This window comes from Balaenoptera acutorostrata, chromosome 1, assembly GCF_949987535.1.
Source record: "Balaenoptera acutorostrata chromosome 1, mBalAcu1.1, whole genome shotgun sequence".
NCBI lineage: Eukaryota > Metazoa > Chordata > Mammalia > Artiodactyla > Balaenopteridae > Balaenoptera > Balaenoptera acutorostrata.
In genome coordinates, this window is record NC_080064.1 from 46083043 (window position 1) to 46105196 (window position 22154).

The window sequence follows — 22154 nt, forward strand, 5'->3', positions numbered from 1 at the left end:
CAGTCATGAAGGCAGTGCTAAATGGTTTATTAAACCTCTCAAAGAAAAATACATCCATCAGTGCAAGTGCCCTTGCACCGCACAACACACATCAAGCCCTTGAAAATTTCCTCATTCTAAGTAGAAATAAAGGTTTATACATGTATACACACGTAAGCATATGTCCCGATATAATGACCTCCATATGTAAAGTCATCTACATAGAAAGAAACACAGGTATATGGAGAGACAAAGGCGTATTATGTGGGTAAGGGCATGTTATATTCTAGAAGTGTGTGCATGCACGCACACATACTTAAACCAGATGCCAAATCATTTCCAGATGCTGCAGTCTAGGATATCCTTTGTTAAGGAAGAGGAGAAAAAAACTTGCCCTTCATGGCCAGATACTTGGGTTCAGGTTACATGAAACAGGATTAATTCAGAAAATAGTACAACTTCACAGCCAAGGCAAAAACCAAAGAATGAAAACCATGTAAACAGCCAACACAATTGCAAGACTGAACACAGTGACGAAAGGCCAAAGGCTTCTGGTTTTACGCTGACACCCCTCCCTGCACCTCACACCTGTGATCTAATGTGGAGTAGAGATCTCTTGGGCCTAATAACAGGGCTTGAGTTCCTCTCACGACAAAATCCAGCGGCATTCAATCCAGGTGAAAGGCTGCAGGATTTGACACCTGCCTGTGCCCGGCTGGCCCAGGCCATGCCAATCAGCTGGCCAACCCTCCTCTGGCAACCTCTCTACTCTGAGTGGTCACCACCAAGGACAAACAGTGTCCATGCCCACAGCATGCATGCAGAGAAAGAAGTAGCAAAGAAGGGACAAAGAATGGCGGGGTCCCTTGCCCCGATCACCCACCAGCACCCAAAGCCAAGGCAACAGCCTCCAGTGAAGCCAGAATTCTAAACGCATGCATGCCCTGTGCCTCCCAACACAGGCCTTATCCCGCTAGTCTATGTCACCTGCCCTTCCCAAGAGCCTCCAAACGCAGGTCCATGTGGGTCACACTCACTTTCATGAAAATCACTAGTCAAAGACCTGCAGGACTGGAAGGCCACTGGAGGTTATCTAGTCCAAATCATCTTAACTCCCAGATGAGAAACCAGGGTTCAGAAATGTTAAGCAACTTGCCTAAGGTCACACAGCTCACAAGTAGAAGAGCTGGGATTGGATCCCAAAGCTGCCTGGCTAAGGCTACGCTCCCTCCACTTGGCTAAATTCCTATAAGCCAGCTGCTGCTACCAGTCCTAGGAGGCAAAGGAAGTGACAACTGGGATAATCAGACACTGGCAGTCAAAGAAGGCAATGGAAGCAGTGGGGGAGAGGAAACCTGTGTGGCAGTCACAGTCACTGTACCAGCCCTGCAGGAGAAGCACCAGCAGAAATGAGATGCCAGGAAACCAAAAGTGGAGGAGGGGGCTGCAGAGTAGGGAGGACACGGTATTTGGGGGCAGGAGACCTGGGTCCTAGCTCTGGCTCTGTCACTGATGACCTGAGATGCCTTGGCCAGGTCAAGCTGCAAATCTGGGCCTTGTTTTCTCATCAGCCAAATGATCCCTGTTTCAAGTCACCAGGACCTGATTATAGCTTCAGCCATACTCGCTGGTTATGTGGCGTCCAATAAGTCACTCCGCTTCTCCGTGCCTCCATTCCCTGACCTGACAAGGAGGTGCCAGGCTCCCAGGCCTCCTTGGGAAGTGCTCTGAGGAGACCATGTAAGCCGAAGGGGTGCTCCCAACTTCCCTGGAATCAGGACAAACCAGAGCCAGTGCCCCCAGCTCCCCTGGCATCAGGAGGGACTAGGGCCAGCTGACTGGCTTCCCTGCCTGCAGCCAAAGCTGCAGCTGGACCAGGAGCCCAAGTGGGAGTCAAAAGCATCAGAGAGCCCGGCTGAGTGCCCACAGGGGACCAGAGGGGACAAATAAAGTGTGTCACTGCTGGCACACAGGTCAGGAGGCGAGCAAACGCATGCACACACCTCCTCCCACGCAGCATTGTTCCCGGTGCCTCCGTCAGCAATTCTGCTGGGCTTGACAGCCGGGGCTTCCTAATAGGGCAGGCTGGACCTGGCAGACACCCGGTCACTTCCCCTCCAGCGGTCCACAGGGACACACCACTGCCTGGGGTGGGGGACGTGCCAGGAAAGCTGGGCTTGTCCTCAACAAAAGGCTGGGAGCCAGACAGCTACATGGGTGGGCCCTGGTGGGGTGTCTCTCGTCCCCCACACAGGTGGTCTCCTCCACCCTCTCGCCTCTGCAGGAGCCCCAACGGATGAGGAGTCACCGGCAGCAGGGAGCTCACTGCCTCCCCTCAAAGGGCCTACTCCACAGGCACCTGGTGTCCAGATTTAGGAGAGCTGACCCTCTCGCATTTACACACTCACCCGTAGGCCCTGGTCTGCCCTGGATCCAAACACAGCAGCCAGCATCCTGCAGATAGTCTGCCGCAAAGAACAAAGAGGACAGTCGGCTCTCTCCCCACCCCAGCCAGTCTCCCCAAGCCTGCATGGTTTAAAAATTAAGAACACTTATCCATGCTAGTTGGCTCTGATTCCCAGCTCAGCCACTTAGAAGCTATATCATCTTGGGCAACTCACTTAACTTCTCTGTGTTTCAGTTTCCTCCTCTGTAAAACAGAAATAATAATGGAGTTGAGGTATATATATATATATGCACATACACACACACACACACACACACATCCATCAACTGTTTAGAATTGTGCCTGGCACACAGCAAGGACCATACAAAAGTCAGACGTTATTAAAACTGCCTTCAAGCTAAATGCCATCATTTCCTTCAGCGTTTCTTCATTCAGAGTCTCCACCATCTACTGACCCTCTACTTCACTCAAAATAGCACAGGCTCTGGGTTCCAGCTGATTCTGCCACTTTTTTGCAGTGTAACACTGGGCACAGTGTAACTTCTTTTTTCCTCTTCCGAAAAAAGAAGATCCTCTGACTTACCTCAAAGGATGGATTTAAAGATGGAATGATAATGCGTGTAAAGCACCTAGCTATTATTATGAATTATTAACAACATCATCCTTCTCCTTATGGACACAATCCTCATTCAGCGAGTCTGCGTCACTTTCTTTCAGTGATGGCCAACTGCTGGCACACAGAACTGACTGACTGGTACGTTCGAGGGTCACTTTCTTGCTCGCCATTCAAATGAAGCTTCCTCATCCTGTGCCTGTGAAGTTGGGTTTGTTTTTTTTTTAACCCACCTATGGGACTTTACATTTATGCCTATTAAATTTCATCCTGTTGTTTCCAAGCTGGAATGGGAGCGGGAAGATTCACTAATCAGCTCTGACTCAACCAGCACAGAGGCGCTGTCCCTGGAAGAGCTGAAAATCCCGAGAAATGACAGGGTCCAAAGAAGTCAGACTCTCAGAACTAAGAAGGTGACAGCCACAGCTGGGAAGGTCTTGGCCAGCTCTGCCCTCTGTTTGTCCAACACCCCAACACCCGGATACATGAGACAGCTCTTATTACCAGGGTTCTATCAAGGAAGTGGGGGGAGGAGGGGTAACCATGCTTTCAAAAATAAAGCCACATGTGCAAACTGCTGTCAATAAACACGGCCCCCTTGCAAGGCATCTCCTGCATTCCTCCCCACACAGTAATGTGTTTCATTTCTTCAACATAAACACAATCAGATTTATTGCATTCCAGCAATATTTCCAGGATGGGGACTGAGAAAGCTGCGTTTCTTAGGAATAAAAGGCACTCACGCATACGTGGGCAAAGCAAAAGGAGAGAAAGGGCAAAAACCACCTTCCAGACTCTGGGGCCAGGCAACTGTGCACCATGCGAGAACATTTATGCAATCAGCCCGCAATGGCTGCAGGAAACAGAGGCCAATTTAAGGGTGGGGTTCAAGGCCATGTGTCAGGCCAGCCTTAAAACTTGCCCACCACAGACTACAGAAGCTTCACACCGCTTAAAGTCCATCTCCCCGATCCCAGACGCATCAATTCACAAACCCTTCCTGGGACCTTGAGAGGGCCGACAAGGCGTGAGCCTCATCTCTGCCTGTCCCCAGGAGCCAAGTATGCACGTAAGATCCAGGAAGACAAGCACTCTGTCCCCTGGAATGTGGCGGAAAAGCAGTTGGGGGCGGGGTTCTCTCTCAAACTTTCAGCTCTTACTACTTCTCCCAGGCTGGATGAGGCAGCACCCACAGAGGGATTCCTGGAGAATGCAGGCAGGAAAAGGAAGCAGTTGGGGGAAGGGCAGGAGAAATGAGTCTCACGAGAAGGGAGGAGTCAATGTGATGTCATGGGACAAGCATGGGCACTGGAGCCAGAGAGACTACTCAAATTCCAGCTTTACCACTTCCTGTGTGGCTTCGCACAAATTACTTAACCTCTCTGAGCTTCAGCTACCACATCTTTCTGCACATCTGTAGAAAGAAGGCAATGACACTCCAGGTCCCAGCCAGGTACTTCTGCACCTTTGGTGAGCATTAGCTTTTTAAACCTCTCACCATCCATTCAGAGGGACTATAATATGGCAGGCCATCTACTTCCCTTCTTACCTACCAGTCTCAACATCAGGCAACGCAAACACGAGTTTAAACAGATACTGACTGACATGCCCCCCCTACTTTGGGGGACCCACTCAAACCCCTTCTGAAACCTCAGAGACTCTAGCTCCTCACCTCCCACCCTCCTCCCCTCTGCTCTCACTAAGGAAAAGGGACTGGACTCAATTGCTGTGCAAGCTCAGTGGGCACCGCCCAGCTCCCAAGTACCTGAAGGAGAGAGCAGCACTGGCCAGGCCCTCCCAGGCCCAGGAAGACAGTGGGCACCTGACAGACGCCCCCACCTCTGCAGAGCAGCCCGGTTCAGCAGCTTTTCAAAGTCAACAAAGTAAGGTTTTCAAATCCTAAAAGGCTTCTCAAGCCCCTTCTAATCTGCCTGCCATTTTGTTTCGTCTGCTCAGCTCAAGTCAAGGGGAACTTGACATTTGGAATACTAACTGCAAATAATCCCACGCCAAGGACAGGGCCTGGCATGCTGCAGTGTCAGCATGTGGCTCACAAGGATGGTGGGAACACTCCAGACATTCCAGCTATTTGCAGAGGGTCCCAGAAGGCACATGTCGGGTCAGGCCCCTGTGGCCACCTGGGCGGGGACCACCCAGAACTGTCAGCTACCCCAGAGGCAGGGCTGTACCTAATTCACTGGCTTCCTCAACACCCCGCCCTGGGCGTGGCAGAGGAGAGATGCGATGCAGGAACCTATGTTAGATGAATGAATGCATACGTACAGAGTGGAAGTGGAGAGAGCACTGAACCAGGACATATTCTGCAAACTCCAGGTGTGAGCCCTGCTCTGAAGCAGCCTCAGGTGAGCACTCTGCTTCTTGGTACTTCCACTTTGCGACAGACCCCACAGCTGGTCTAAACAGTGAGATCCACCAACCACCCTCCTCCCCCAGGGCCACAAACCCCAATCAGCAGGATACGCAGGTAGGACCCGATGCCCGTCCCTGGCATGCATACTCAAGGCCTTGTGCGCCAGCCAGGCCAGGGCCCAGGGTTTGTGGACCTGGGTGTCTTGACCCCTGCTGTGCAATAACCCACTCTGGCCTGCCCTTTTAAGAGGAAGAGGGGCAGGAAGTGCCAAGAGGCCAGAGGAGGCAGAGACTTCAAGGGCAGGCTTTGCGGGGCTGAGGCTGACCTCCCATCTCTGACCTCTGAAGCAACAAGGGCTTAGGTGACATACAGTGCTTTTCAAAGGCAGCGAGCCCTTTGGGCATAAAAATAAAATTCCAGGACCTCAACTGAATAAGATACAATGACTATAACCATAATGTCACATATGTATACCCTCGGCCCTCCACAGGCACAGGTTCCTCATCCGCGCGATACGCAGGTTGGCTGAATCTGCGGAAATGGAACCTGTGGATACAGAGGGCCAACTGTACTAGGCCCTTTTATATAAGGGACTTGAGCATCCATGGATTTTGGCATCCACCAAATCCATGGGATCCTGGAACCAACCCCCGCAGGTACTGAGGAACCGACTGTACAAATGAAGCTCAACAGCAAATAAACCCATGTACACACGTGAAACCCAACGCATTAGGTCAACTCCTGCAACTCATCACCTCCTCCAGGAAGCTGTCTCTGACCATGCGTGTGATCTGGGCGCCCCTCTTCTGTGTTCCCACCGGCCCTGTTCCCCCTACTATGATAGCACTGGATCTGCAGGACCTCCAACAGAACCTGGCACATATGCTCGGCTTGCATAAGCTAAAGCAAACGTTTATCTTCCATTTCCCCAACCAGACTATAAACCCTTGAGGGGGACTTCCCTGGTAGCACAGTGGTAGGGAATCCGCCTGCCAATGAAGGGGACACGGGTTCGAGCCCTGGCCCGGGAAGATCCCACATGCCGCGGAGCAACTAAGCCCGTGTGCCACAAATACTGAGCCTGCGCTCTAGAGCCCATGAGCCACAACTACCGAGCCCGCGTGCTGCAACTACTGAAGCCTGTGCGCCTAGAGCCTGTGCTCCGCAACAAGAGAGGCCACAGCAATAAGAAGCCCACGCACCATAACGAAGAGTAGCCCCCGCTCGCCGCAACTAGAGAAAGCCCGCGCACAGCAAAAGACCCAACGCAGCCAAAAAAAAAAATCAATCGATAAATAAAAATAAATAAAATTTTTTAAAAAATAAAATAAAACCCTTGAGGGATAATACTTTATTTGACTTCACTTTGCAAGTACCTGAAAAAGATCTAGCATGTACCTCAAACTGGAAAACCATCTGTTGAATCAATAAGGGAGGGGATAAGCCTATGGTCTCTTACCTATGCTGCCCCCTCCACTCCAGGAAGGAGTCTGAAGAGCCCTGGAAAATCTAAACCTAAGAAGACAACTCCAAACTACCCAGGGTGACGGCACAGCCTTTAGAGAAATATATGTACCCAAGGGGCATGAGCTTGAGTTTCCATACAGACCCAGGCAGCCAAGGGAGTTCTCGCTTCCCGGCTGAGGCTAAACAGGGACCCAACCACAAACATCCAGTAATACTGAACATGACGTGAATGGTGTAAAAATAGCTCCTGTATCTTGTGCCCCCACCCTTCTACCCAGCAACACAAAGGGCAGAACAAAGTGACACCCCTAACAAGCCTCAGCTTGTTCCAGCACAGACAGCCCCAGCCTCCTACATCTGGACCAGCTGCTGGGAGCCAACTGGGGATTCCAAATTACATTTTAATTACCATAATTTTTCACAGGTACCTGAAACCAGACCGTGACAACCGTGCTAGAAATCCCCAAGTATGACACGTGAGGTTGGTGTTACAAGTCAGTGTTCTACACACATACCTTTTCTCCCGTGACCTTCATTTCATGGGGCACTTTACAGTTTGCAGAATGATTTCAGGGCCCTTCTCTCACCCAGAGGCTCTGGATTAAGACAACATGGTTTAATTCCAGCCTCTTAAGTACAGTGCCCTCTACAGAGACCTTGGATTAAAGGGGGGTGTGCAGATTGGGGTTAGGGAGTGCTCTCTCATCCCACAGGGTTACTAGGAATATTAAAGACCAAATAGAAAGCATAATGAAGATTTTTAAAGAGAAAGCATCTATTTAGAGTACTTCATGCTGGGCAGATAGTGGATGTTTAGCCGACAGACGTTCTCAGTGAGGACGTGTCTATACAGCTAGCGGTTAGGAGAGTGAGCTCTGGAATTAATCTGCTTACATTTGAATCCAGGCTCTGCAACATTTTAGCTGTGGGATCTTAAGCAAGTTAATTCACCTTTCTGGGTCTTAGTTTCACCAACTGGAAAATAAGGACAATAGTAGTAATTACACAAGCACGTTGAGTCCAGTGAAATAAAAACAAGTGAAGTTCTAGCAGGGTGCCCAGCCCCAGCACATAGTAAACACACACAAAAAAGTATTTACTGGGGGAGAGGGGAATTGCAAGTGTCTTAAAAAAAGCGAAAGGCACAATGTACGGTTCAGCTTTTAGCTCCCCACTCAGGCACACATCGTAAGTGAATTCTAGAAGAAAGGGTGGTGAGGGGAGCAGGACTCTGTGTCTCCCCTGCTCTAGTTCTGTCTGAAAGCTCACATCTTTCTCCCCCGACCCTGAGGATAAGTGCCTTCAAGGAAGGGACTGTGTCATGTTGCTTGTTGGTAAGCCCTTGGGTCCCTGACATGTGACTGGCATAAAACTTCTGCTCGGTCAATATTTACAAAATTAATTGAACAAATTAATTTATCTCTCTTGCCTCTGTGCATTCCTGATATCAAAAAGAAGCAGGCTACACAAAGAAAATCCTCGAAAGGTGGCTTGTCTCTTCGGCTGTGGTAATATTTGCCAAGGGAGTAGACCTCCCCGGGTGGCCGCCCGTGTGCCAGAGGGCCCGCCCGACCATGCGGCTGTTTGCTGCCACAGAGAAGCAGAGCGCTTCCTCAGAAAGGCCCCAGGGGCGCTGCTCTCAGAGGCGATGAGTGGCATCAAGCCCACCCATGTCCCCAAATTGTGGGAAGCCCCACACCCGCCGAGAGTCAATGGGGAAAGGGGACAAACGGAAAAGTGGCTCCCACTGAAACCCCATAAGAAAGCCTACAAGCAGTGAGGAGCAAGGACACGTTTTATTTTTAGCCACAAATGATGGAAAGTTACTCCCGGAATGGTGCAAATTCTGCTTTATCACCCTCAGAACCTTCCCAGGATCCCCAGTGGCTTCCCAGGGAAATGGCGACTGGTAGGAGGAGAGAGGAATTTCTGAGGCTTCCTCAGCAGAGGAGAGGGAGGACACAGAAAAAGGAGGTGAGCCAGGTGGAGGAGGAGAGGGGGTTCTCCGGGAACCATCGTTCCCCTGAGCCCAGATGGCTGGAAGCAACGGAGGCTCCTACAAGTGGTCACAACTCCCCTGGCTAGTAGGAGGCAGGGGGTCCCCACCAGAACCAATCCAAGACCCAAGGCTGTCTCCAACCCCCGCTCACTGGGAGGCACCGGGCTATGAAATCAGAAAGACTTGAGTTCCAATGCTGCCTCTGCTGTGTTCTGAAGCAGGTACCAAAGTTCACCGAGCCTCCATTTCCTCTTCCACGAACTGGTGTCACCACACGGGGCAGTAAAACGATGCCTGCCCAGTAGGTAGTTGGTGCTTGATTAATCACCTTTTAACAATTAAACCGGGGCCCAAGTAAAAGCCTTCACAGGCTCTGCTGTGTGATCCTAGCCAAGTGGTTTCTGTTCTCTGACCCCACGTCTTCCCACCCACCAAGAGAACGGGCAACCTTTGAGGGACACCAGCTCGGGGACCCTGCACCCTAACTACTGCTCTGTTGGCAGAAGTCTCCTCCTTTCAAGGGTTGGGGGCTCCACTCTGAAACCATATCCTGACCTGAAAGTGGGCCCACACCTCTGGAAACATTAGAAAATCGCAGCGAATTTTGATTACAACGTTTATTCCTTCTACCCTCACCCAAACCGTATCTATGAGCCAAATGGAATAGACCCTGACCCACCATCCACCCATTCCGTGAGGATTTACTGCTCCTTTTCAGTGCCAAGCTGGACAGTGAATACTTAGCAAACAGGACAGACCAGTCCCTGCTTTCCTCAAGCTTCATTACTAAATGCTGTAAAATGTAAGTTAATTCTTTTATTATGCTTGTGGTAAGAGCTACAGTGGGAAAGTACTGGGAGACTCGGGGGTATATAACAGGAGGCCTGACCCACCAGGGTCAAGAGGTGCCCTTTAGGCTGAGATCTGAAAGATGAGTGCAGGTGCTAACCTGCAGCCCAGGGAGAAAGGCAAGAGATGGACACCCCTTCCAGGCAGCAGGCAGAGAGAACAGCACGTGCAAAGGCACTTCTGAGAAACCAAGAGAAGGCCAGTGTGGCTTGAGGGCCAAAACAGAGACCAAACTGCCCAGATCGGGGGCTGGCAAGGCAGGCTTTCAAACATGGATTGCCTCCACACTCCAGCCTGCCTCACCCCCAAAGGGTTTCCTGGAACCTCTGGATTTGGGGAAATTTCCTCTGCACAGATGTCACCAGGAGAGATGCAGATGGTCCAGGGCACAGCAAAGCAGGGCAGTCCCGAGCTCCAAAATCCAGGCATGGCATCCCAGCCTGGAACTGGCACAGACATGGAGAAGGACCCTCTTCAAACACCCTTTTCCTGTCCCCATTCCCAATTGTTTTGCTTCTTGTCTTACTTTTATTTATTTTTAAACTGGGGCCTGCTTACGGTCAGGTTAATGCATTTTTAAAAAGAAAGCTTGAATGTGCTGCGGCCCTCCCTCAGAGGAGAGGGTGGATCAATAGCCCTCTTAGTGTTTTTTTCCTCTACCACCAGCAGGCCGGAGGGGTGGGGCGGGGGGCAGGCCTGGAGTACGCCCCGCCAGGTGGGCCTGAGAGCAAGGCTTACCCCCTCCCTCTCCTCACTGCCTCCCTCTCCCAGGGAGCATCTCCCACCCAGCCCTGCACCACCCAGAGCCGGAGAACCCAGGAAACAGGAGGAGAGCCTCGGCTAACAGAGAGCACTGGACAGAACCTAAAGACTTCAGCTCAATCTCAGCTTGGTCTCTTAGCAGCTTCAAAGTCTGGACAAGAGCCTTAACCCCCCGTACCTCAATTTGCTTAAGGAACAAGTGGGGATCTGTCTAAAAAAGGAGTGAATAATGGGAAAAGGGATCTGCGAGGCTGCTGGCCAAGGCACCCAAGGACGCCCCACCCCTTCTCTCGGGCTCCCGGCCCCCCAACCAGGTAGACGGCACCCTCCCTGGAGGAACATATCCACTGGCTGTCACAGATCCTTCCTGCCCACCTCTCCCCACCCCCCCACCCCCCACCCGCCCCGGGTGAGCTGGCAGGCTTTGAGCTCCGTCAAGTGAAAGCCCTCCCCAATGCTGACAGATGGGGAGTCCTAAAATACAGCGTATGGATCATGTTTCGTGACTGGCAAAACATGCCAGCCGGGACACTCTGAGAACCCGGCCGGTTTTCAGGAACAGGATTTTACACATTTCCCAGGATTGGCGGATCTACGCTCGCCTCCGCCCGCCCCACAAACCCCGGAGCCCGGATCCTGCATCGGGAGGATACTTAGGACAGGTGGGGGCCGTGGGGGAGGGGGAGCCCCACTACCAACAGGTTGGCTGTGCCCTAACCCTCTGCCGCTTTTAATATCGTTGATACCCTTTACTGAGCACCTACTACGTACCTTGATGCGAATCAGGCGTTCGGCACTCGTTCTAAAGCCACACAGCCGGGGTTCCAACCCTGACTCTCACTTTATGACCCTAGGCACATGGCTTTACCTATCTGAGCCTCCGTTTTCTCATCTCTGAAATGGGGTTGGTAAGACTTCCCTCACTGGGTCACGGTGAGCACTGGGGAAAGAACCGAATGTGAGCAGCTAGAACCACCACAGTCCTTGTCACAACCGCATAACTGTCGGGTAACTATTGTTGCCACTGTCCTACAGAAGGCGAAACGGACACCGAGAGGCCATGTCAGCCAGCGGCGGGCGGGGTGGGGGGGGTGGCATGTCTGCCTCTGAAGGGCCTCAGAGATGGGTTTCAAAGGGTCTGCAAACCCCTGGGCCTATTATGCACAGTCGTTTGTACATGTGAACGTGCAGTACCGGAGGGCACCAGAGTTTATCAGTCTCACAGGGTTCCGTGGGCCCGTAAAGGTTAAAAACCATAGCTCCATACAAGCTTGTCTGCTCGACACATGAGGTCCACCTGGCAGTCCTAGACTCTAGGATTTGGAGCAAGGATTACACCCCATTTCCCTCCCCCCAAGGGAAAGAAAGTAGTTCTTGGCAACATCAGTTACAAGAGCTCCCAACCAGAGAAAAGAGTCGGGAGAACCACAGGCAGTTAGGTGTGTGGGCAAGCCCCCTGGAAGGGAAGCCACATGCTACACAGGTTCTAGAATCTCAAGATCCACCATCTAGAGTCTCAAGAGGTACCTCTGGTTAGGTGATAGGCTGAATCAGCCAAGTGGACAGATATTACCTCCTGAGGGCAGGGACATGTTTAGGAAATAAGCCACATCAACAGGATATAGATCAGGGCTTTAACAACATTAATCTTTGGAGAGTAGAAGTGCCAGAATTTTATGTTTACTATCTAATTCCCTTCACAATGAACATACATCCATGAACTTTTTTGTAAATAAGACATGAAACTAATCTACTTAAAAAGCTACCTAGGTAAAGCACACAATCAGGCTTGGCCTAATAAATACTTATGCTTCTGCCCAAAGCAGGTTCCTAAAGGCCCCCTCTGGGAATGGGAAAGGTATCATTCTGGGGGGCGAGTGGGGAGACTAAAGCATATTCCAGATACTTCCTTGGGTCCTCTGTGGTGTGGTCATTCAGGGACACATAAAGAGTTCTGCCTCTCTGTAATGATGGCTAGAACGGATGGTAGATCTAGTTGACCTCACATATTCTGAGAGGTGATGGTCTGGTAAAGAGGTGACAGAATTGGGGGAAATGCCTAATTAATTTTTCTCTCTTTTTTTTGGTTGGGGGAGGGCAGGTCAAGGAGGGGAGGGATGGAGAACAGAACACGTACCCCTACCACCTGAGCCCTCTACAGCAGACAGCGCTCTGAACCGTGCACAACTGTAAATTTCTTTTGGTGCATGTGGTTTTCAGTCCCAGCGTCTTGAGGATACATATAATCCAGACTTCCTATTTACATTACATTGGTTTTCACCAACACAATAGCTACAAATGCTTTCTGCTCCACTCTTGTTGCCTGTGTGGAAATCCTTCTCAGACCAGGGAGATTGTAAAGTCATGGGAAGAATTTTCAGACTCAGTGTCAGATCCTTCTGCCTGAATCGGAAACTTCTGTGAGGGAAGACAAGGCACCGGCCTGAGCCATCAGATGCTGACCCACGTGTATCCACAGCAAAAACACAGGAACCACTATTAAAAAACTTCCTTATTGACCCTGCCCAGCATTTGCCATTCCAATAAAACCATTCCTAGCTCCCAAGGCTGCCTGAACAGCCAACGCCAAGAAGCACACTTCAAAGACCTTCTAAGTCCCACCCTCACTGGCAGGGAAGAAACGAAAGCACAGAAAGAGGCCTCCAGATCCACGGGTTCCCGGCCACCTTCCCCATCTCCTTCTGCCAGAGGGCAGGGAGAGTAAGTCCTGGCTTGATCGAGCTGGCCTCAAAATTAATAGGGCCGGAAGGAAAAGCTTGTCGGTGTTTCTAAGGTCATCCCCGAGGCACTTGCATGAACATTTCCTTTAAGCTTTCTTTTAAAAACCCTGGTTTCCACAGAAGTAGCCTCTCACCATAAGGGCCAGGAGGCATCTCATCTCTGTGCAGGGCCAAGCCCGGAACCTGGCACATAGTGGATTCCTTACATAAATTTACTGGACTGGCTGAAATTACAGAGTCGATTAGGATCTTTAAGGCCCCTTAAAATAGGAATTTGAATACCTCCTCTGGATACAGGCACTGTCGCCTTGTATTGTGGGTTGAATTGTGTCCACCTAAAAGATATGTTCAAGTCCTAACCCCCAGTACCTATGAACGTGACCTTATTTGGAAATACAGATCATCCTCGACTTACAATGGGGTTACGAGAATATCATTAAGTAGAAATGCAGTTAATACCCCAAACCTACTGAACATCAGAGCTTAGCCTCGCCTACCTTAAACGTGCTCAGAACACCTACTTCAGCCTACAGTTGGGCAAAATCACCTCACACACAGCCTATTTTAAAATGAAGTGTTGAAAAGCTAATTCATGTAACATACTGAATACTGTACTGAGAGTGAAAAAGAGAGTGGTGGTCCAAAAATGGAACTGCGGTCAGCGTTATCTTGCTCACCCTTGTGGTTGCTGGGCTGACTGGGAGCTGCGTCCACTGCCGCTGCCCCAGCATCACAAGAGAAGATCTACCTCCCATCACTAGCCTGGGAAAAGATCAAAATTCAAAATCTGAAGTACGGTTTTTTACTGAATTCATATCGCTTTGCCACCGTTGTAAAGTCAAAAAATTGTAAGTCAAACCATCAACTACTATGTTCTAAGTCTGTAGATCCTTTGCAGATGTAATCAAGTTAGGACGAGGTTGTACTGGGTTAGGGTGGGCCCTAATCCAATGACTGGTGGTGTCTTTATAAAATAAGGGAAATTTAGTCACAGAGACACACAGGGAGAACGCCATGGGATGACAGAGGCAGAGATCGGAGAGATGCAAGCCAAGGAACACGAAGGAGTGCCAGCAACACCAGAAAATAAGAGAAAGGCACAGAACAGACTGTCCCCCAGGGACTTGAGAGGGAACGTGGCCCTGCCGACACCTTGATTCTGGACTTCTAGCCTCCAGAACTGCAAGAGGATAAATTTCTGCTGTTTAAAGCCACCCCATTTGTGACAGTCTGTTACTGCAGCCTAGGAAACTTATACACCCTGAATTATTTCCAACCCGCCAACCTCCAGCTACGCCCTTACCCACCCCTCTCCTCCTTCTCTGCACTGCTCCCAGTTCAGGGTAATGTGAGCCACCTTGACAACTGTGCAACCACCCTTGACTTTCCACCAACATCATCTGGGACAGGTCAGAGTCCCCATTCCCAGGCTGGGTCACAGTGACACAAGGTGACCTTTACTTGGTGGTGGACTCTGCCCCTTGCCCTGTCAACTGAGAACAGCCAAGGAGTGTCTGAGGCAATGCACAAGGTGTTAGGAAATATAGAGAAGATGTGGGGAGGGGGTGGAAGGTAAGTGGAAATTAGCAGAGTCAGCAGAAACGGAGAGAGAAAAGGAGAAAGTTCAGAACAGAGCCTGAAGGTCAAGGGCACAGACAAGAGGCGAAGGAGGTAGCCCATCTCCCCTGCTCCCCATGGCCAGCCACATGCCTCCCCCACTCGCCTGACGCCTGTTGGAACTTTCTACTCCAACAGCCTGCCAAGCAGGTTAACACCCGGAGAGCAGTCTACCCACACAGCTGTTGCGCTTTGAGCTTCCCCAAAGAGAAAGCCAACCCGCTTCCGTCCAGAAGCTGGGCTTTATTTGTTTTGTATTTCCAATACCTGGAACTTGAGGGGGCCAAGTCAACATCAGGTGGCCAAAGAGTTGGCTGGGCAGATGAACGGGGCCCAAGGTTCCACACGTTGCCTCACCTGTGCCCGCTTAAGGAGAAGAGTCACCTGGGGTCCTGGGGCATCGGGGCAGGCGCATCCCAGTCTCAATCCCCTACCACACTCACAGCTCACATGGCAGTACCAATGTGCCTCAAGTGGAGAGGGCAGGAGACTGACAGCAGTCGCCGGGGAAGCAAGTGGCCTCTAAATCTCACCTCCACTTCTATAAAACCACCAGAAACAAAGCATCCTCCAGCAGTGGCAGTGGCAGCGATGATCGATAATACAGATCTAGTTGGTTAGAGACCACACCAAGACCTTGTACCACAATCTTCCTGGGCTCTGGCACTCACACTCAAAGCCAGTCCACAAAATAAAGCCAGCCTCACGGGACAGGTGCAGCACTGGAAAGGCAGCCCGACAACTTGTTGAGAACTTGGGCTGGGCTAGAAACCCAGCTCCACTATCTGCAAACCGCACGCCATTCAGCTGGCCAACAAGGATTTATCGAGCACCTGCTATGTGCTCTCTGAGGCCTCATCTGCAAAAATGGGGTGACAATACCTGCCTTAAAAGAGCTCATCTGAGGATGGAACATGATGGCAAACCTAAGATGCCCCGCACAATGTGGGGTATAAAAAAAGAGCCACTATGAAGGAGAGATTAGAATTATTACAGTCCTATCTTCCAAATCAGCTCGAGACCCAAGGTCCACAACAGATTTCTGTACCATCCACTAGAACGTCAGCCCCACGAGGAGAGACAGGGATGTCAACTGTGCTGTTCCCCACCGTGCTCACAGTGCCTACAACGGTGCCTGCCACATGGTAGGCACTCAGATGTTTGTTATACGAATGAAAAAACTGCTGGCTATCCAAGGCAGAAGCATCAGAACTGCCATGACACATTGAACATCCTGGCGATGAAAGGACAGAATATGAGGTTGTAAACAAGCAGTCCTGCCCCCCAGTCAGGAACAAAAGGCCCTGGTGCCCAGTGGTTCCCTCCCAGTGAAGCCAAATTAGAAAGGGAGCCCAGCACTGCACTGCCTCTGAAGAAGCATGCCAGCTCCTCTTGGAGAAACCAGGTAAAGGTTAGTGCTGCCTTCATTGTATTCATAAAGTGAGGGCCAGAAAAACATATCAAAATCTAGAGATGGCTCCACTTCAGTCAGGATTCATGGCCACGTCATCCACTTTAACCTCCCTCTCCTTTACCCATCTCCATTTCAGGTTCAAACATATCTGGTGAGTGTCCTGGAACACATAACACAAAATGGTGCCGTCTGGAACCCCCTGGTACATCACCCACCCAGGGGCCCTTCCGCCGTGGCTGCTGCCTGTCACTCCAACTCTAGATCTGCCCCAGATTAAACCTTACCAAACCCCAACCCTGGGTAATTCACCGGGAAGGCCTTTACCATATCCATCCCTGCTGGCTGTGCCCCACATGCCACTCCCAACCTGGGGCCATTAAGACCCACTCAGATGTATGACTCAGGGGGCATCCATGTGAAAAAGGCTTTATGACCGAGGGACAGTGTACAGGCTGATCCACTGCCTTCCTCGAGCGTGTGACTGGAGGACCAGATGCTTAAGCCTCTCTGAGCTCCAGTTCTGCCATTCCTAAAAATGGGCATATATATTAGAGCAACAGTACCTCCCAAAGGGTTGGTGTAGGGGACTCCAGGTAAGAACATGAGAATGGCCCCTAAACGATTCTTTTTTAAAAGTGCGGAACAAACGCTGTTCCTAGGGACTCTAGTCTTCTCTTTCTCACCCGTGGAAGAATGGACAGAAGTACCAGCTAGAAAACCATGCCAAGCAAAAGGCAGCCCTGCAAAGCAGTAGTAGTCCCATTTTTCTCAAGTGATTAACAGGTCCAAGAAAGGCTGGGATGCGATTTACGAGGGCCACAGCCAAGAGAGATTTATAGGCGTATGGCCTTCCATGGTTTTCGGAGACTGTGCACAACCCTCCTTTGGCTGAGGATCTCAGCAGCAAGTAATTTTCTAATTGATTCATTAGCACTCCAATCAACTACTGCTTTAGACACAAAGGGCCCTGCTTGGGTCTGCATGCCTGAGCCAGGGACGCTGAGCAGAAAGGAACACTCCAGCTCCCCGGCTCCCCGGTGAGCTCAGCCCAGGGGCACGGAGACAGCCCCACACAGAGACCCTCTAAAAACCACGCCAACACCAAAAATGACTCAGAGACTGGAAACAGAAACAGAGCCTACACAGCTTCTTAAATGTTACTTTTCGCAATGAGAATTTTCTGACTGGAACATGATTATGCAAAAATGCTAAGTGAAAGAGGAGGAAAAGAGCCTGAAAGGAGATACTCCCCCAAAAAGTTAGCACAAAGTTAGTCTTGGTGGTGGAGAGACAGGTAACTTTTTCTTCCTTCTCCTTTTCAAAATGAGCATGTACGGGACACATAATTTCTTCAGTTTTCTCAGGTGTAAAACCACAGCAATTATGCCCGATTCCCAGGGTTACTGTCAGGATGAAATTAGACCACGCATGAAACAACCAGAACCCAAGAGCTGTGGGCGCCGGACAGAGCACCAGACTTCCCCACCAGCTCTGCGACTCATGAGCCCACCTGCCTCTCTCGGGCCAAGAATCAAAGTTATGCTCAGGGAGGTTACAAATTACTCCTGTCACTTGTGAATTGTTGAAGCTACAAATGCTAAAATTCACAGATCTCAAGAGCAATGCTGTAATAATTTAAATATAAATTAAGCTTTAAAACCAGTCCTCCTTCATCGTTCCATACTCCTTTGGCATGTGGGATATTCATGTAAGACAGGGTTCCTCAACGGACCAGGGCATTAGGAAGGAATCTCCAGCAGATACCCTAAGGGAATGATCAGAAACTGTGCTGGACCCTCGTGAGATTCGGGACCTGCTTGCTGCCCGTACACTCAGCTGTAGAGAAGTCCTCAAACAAAACGTGGCATTTTAGAAGGACTCCTGACTCAACCCAGCCTGGATGAGCACTGCTCCTCTACCCAGCCCGCCACCCACTCACCCATCCACCCAATCTATCTATCCACCCACCCATCCATGCAAACATCAAGTTTATTCTCCACAAGGAACTCCGGGTGAGCCAAGCAGTGGGAACTCCCAGCAAACTAACAGTCTTCCTTATTATGAAAGACAAAACACATCAAGTAGCCTCTGCACAGCCTTGGGCTAGACAGGGCTCAAGGTACATAAAAGGACCAAAGGCCTAGAGACACGACTTTGCTCATCAAAGCCCAAAGCTTCAGAACTAGCACAGGACACCTTAGGAAGCCTGAAGGGAACTGGTTCAAGCCCTAGTTCCCCTAGCAAGGAATTAACTTGTTACCCTAGGAAGTGACATCCTCCAGAAAAGCCAAATGGGTCCAAATTTCTCGGCTGGTAAGTAAGGTGGCTTCTTCAAGTGACACAGTGAAAAGAAGTCAAACTTCCGCAAAACATCCCTAGGGAACCTTTGTCAGAAACTGTCCCACCAGGTCTCCCCCACTTCCTCTGAGGCTCCATATCTTCTCCAAACCCTTTCCTCCCTTCCCCTCACCTCCCACTCTCTAGAGTAGAAAGTCACCCATGTCGTGCCTTACTATGGCAACGTTAACACAACAAGGCAAACATAAAATGTGGGTGGCTACCATCTGATGAGTCTCATCTCGCTAGGATCCGTAGCAGGAAGCAGCTGCATTTCACTCCTCTTTTTCACCATCCAAGCATCTACCATGATCAGCATTGTACTCACTACTATTATTACTGTTAACAGAAATGTGCGGACAGTGTAACTGCTCTGAATTTCAATACGGGGGTAAATTCTTTGTCAATTTTTCCTACTCTAAAACGGAGGATGGGGACTTCTCTGGTGGTGCAGTGGTTAAGAATCTGCCTGGGACTTCCCTGGTGGTGCAGTGGTTAAGAATCCTCCTGCCAATACAGGAGACACAGGTTCGATCCCTGGTCTGGGAAGATCCCACACGCCGCGGAGCAACTAAGCCCGTGCGCCACAACTACTGAGCCTGCACTCTAGAGCCCGCAAGCCACAACTACTGAAGCCCGCGCGCCTAGAGCCCATGCTCTCCAACAAGAGAAGCCACTGCAATGAGAAGCCCGCGCACCGCAACAAAGAGGAGTCCCTGCTCGCCACAACTAGAGAAAGCCCACACGCAGCAACGAAGACCCAACACAGCCAAAACTAAATTAATTAATTTTAGAAAATAAATAAATAAAATTAAAAAATGAAACAGAGGATGACTAATGGTAGAAGAACCTCAACAAAGCCCATGAGGCTCAACCAGGACCCCCCACAGCAGAGCACAAAACCCACCCACCCCCACAAAACATAAGCAGACTCTGAGGGGCACTCTCTGAATGGCAAACCCTAGAACTGCAGGAGAAACTTGAGATTTGGGTGAGAGTGAGGAGCTGACCCTCAGGAGCCCCAGGTTTTGCTGGCGGCCCTGCAGGTAATGCATCCCCACGTGGTCGACCATCCCATGTGGCCCTTGGTTTCCTCATCTGTAAGGAATCCACTAAGGTTCCCCCCACACGCCCGCAATGGGGAAGGCAGTTCTCCGAGGGCCTCGACCAACTTTGGAGTGGAATACACAGTTTGTTTTATCTATTTTGCATCTAATGAGACCTCGGCCCTCTAATTAGAACAGGGCAGATCCATTCCTTCCATAGAAATCAGGCCCATTGTGAGAGGAAGAACTCTGGGCCAAAATCTAAGCCAAAATGGGAAAGATGCAGGTCACCTTTACTTTTACATCCTAAAGGTCCCAGAAATCTTCAGCTCAAGCCACCCCTCCCCCCACCCCACTCCACCCCGTGACTTACACACACACACACACACACACACACACACACACACACACACACACGCAGAGCTAGCCCAATCCCAGAGGCTTCAACCTTGAAGACCTCTCCTTTTAGCTGTTCTGAGATGCTTCCACTTGTAAAGGCCCTGTGTACTTGCTACACTCGCCGCCACCACCACCCCAAGCCAAGAAGATCTCTCCCCATAGGAAAACTAGAGTTTGGAGGATCCAAGTGAACTACACGCAGAGTTGGAACCCAATTCCAGCCACCCTCTCCCAGGCCCCGTGTAAGTCAACAAAAATGGGCAAGGTCCCGACGATGCCCCCAAGGTATGGGCTGACCCCCATTCTCCCCTATGCTACAGCTCAAAGACAAAGGAGATGACACTCAACAAACCCTTATTGAAATGTATTGAATCAGATGAAATTACAGATAAAAACTAGACAAAGCCCTAAAGCCACATTCTACATTGAGAAGCCAGTCTGAGGTACAGCAGAGGAGAGAGACTTGGCCAAGATGCTTTTTCCATCCACGGAAATGGACCGAGGGACCCAAGGGGCCGAGGATGATGAGGTTAATTCCTGTGTTTTACAGACAGGAGACTGTGGTGCAGAGGGGACCAGAAGATGAGCTGGACCATGTGTCTCAGCTGTAGGTGGCAGACCATGTCCCCTCCCAAGAACACTGGTGTGTCCCAACGCCAGGCCAGGCTGGCCAGCAAGGGCTGAATCTTCCATCCCACTGCCCCCAGCCCCATCCTCTGAACCCAGAAAGCTGAAGCCCGCAGCCAGTGCATCCTGCTGTCCATGGACACCCCTGGTCTTACAAGGGGGCGTGTCCCTTTGCCATCTACAGTGTAGGTGCACCTCCTAATCCCCCAAACTCCCGCCCATCAAGAATCACATTCTGGCCCAACCTTTCCCATGCACCTGCACACACATGGGTGGGCAGCCCATCGAGGGCACGGTACAGTGTGGGGCAAGTCCTTGCCTGGGATCCCAGAGCCCCGAAAATAGACACACTCTCGCCTCTCTGGTCCTCTGCTTCTGCATCTATGAAGTGGAAGCAGTGATCCTCCAAACTGTCCACTGGGCCTTTAACCCACACACCTCTCTTCAGAGAGCTCACGACTGCGATGGGAAGAGGGAGTAAGTCACATAAAATTCCCTCACAAATCCCAGGAACCCTCAACCTCTCCAGAAGGGAGAAATCCGGAGAAGCGAGAAACCCAGGGAGCCACCAATTGTCAATCCCTCAGAACCTGGGCATAGGCTAACACAGAACTCTGCATGTTCTGTGTTTAGGAAGGTCTGGACTTCTGAATACGCCATCTACACGTGCCATTTATCGGGCCCATGGATTTCCGTGTAATTACAGGCAAGAGGAAAAGGGGACAAACAGAGCAGACCCCTCGGAGAAAGGTGGGCTGAGAAATGTGAATGCCTCATGCCTTTCCAAGCTAAAAAACCCCTCCCTGTCCTCGATACAAGGTCCCTCTAAAAGTAAGGGGCAAGGTAGGCAGAAGCCCCTCACACACCTGGAGCCCCTCACGCCAGGACAGTGATCTGAGCTGCCCCTTCTCCCAAATGTGGCATCCAACCAACATTTGCCGAGTGAATGAATGAAACTAGGTATTCCGTCCTGCGCCTCTCTGCTCCAGGCACGGGGCCGGGTCCACAGCAGACACGCAGCTAATGTGCTGAACTGAACCAAATTTCTGGACAACATCCAGCTGAAGGTAAATAAAAGAGGAGGGCATCAAGTGTAGAAATTGCAATGGGAGTCTCCCCCTACTTTAAACAGCGCCCCCCCCCCCCCAAATCTAAGGAGGATTCTTGGCAAACTAAAGAAGTTCTCCTAAAATCCTCCTAAAAAGTCAGTCCCTCTCAGGGCACTAAAAAACAGGATTCAGTTTACACGGTGGTGTTTCAAGAAGGCAGCTATTGTGTGCAGAAAGCGAACCTGAGTGCACACCCTTTTACCCACACCCCCCTCTTTGTGTGAGGGACACAGTCCCATGTTAGGGCTCCTGGAACCCAGCTCCCTCTCCTCTGCCCACCCGGCCTGGCCAGACCCCCATTAATGCACTGCTCGTGCCATCAACACTGTTGTTTTGGAATGTGCCAGTAATTCTAGTGGCAGGAACAGCAAGCTTTAAGCTCAGCAGAGAAACCAGCTGGAGAGGCAGCCTCATGAA

At 50.6% G+C, this 22154-nt stretch overlaps 1 protein-coding gene across 7 annotated transcripts in view; it reads right to left on the bottom strand.

The window, feature by feature from the left end:
• SSBP3 (single stranded DNA binding protein 3) overlaps positions 1-22154 on the bottom strand; it is a 164967-nt gene that overhangs the window by 94325 nt on the left and 48488 nt on the right. Inside the window, exon 1 of one of the 7 annotated variants that reach the window (XM_057540913.1) lies at positions 2388-2501. The exons of 5 other annotated variants lie outside the window; for them this stretch is intronic. In XM_057540913.1, coding sequence (XP_057396896.1) covers positions 2388-2432 — 45 coding nt within the window. In that variant the 5' untranslated portion in view covers positions 2433-2501. Of the gene's footprint in view, positions 1-2387; positions 2502-22154 lie in introns of those variants that run through there. One more of the 7 variants, XM_057540917.1, reaches the window with a different exon arrangement.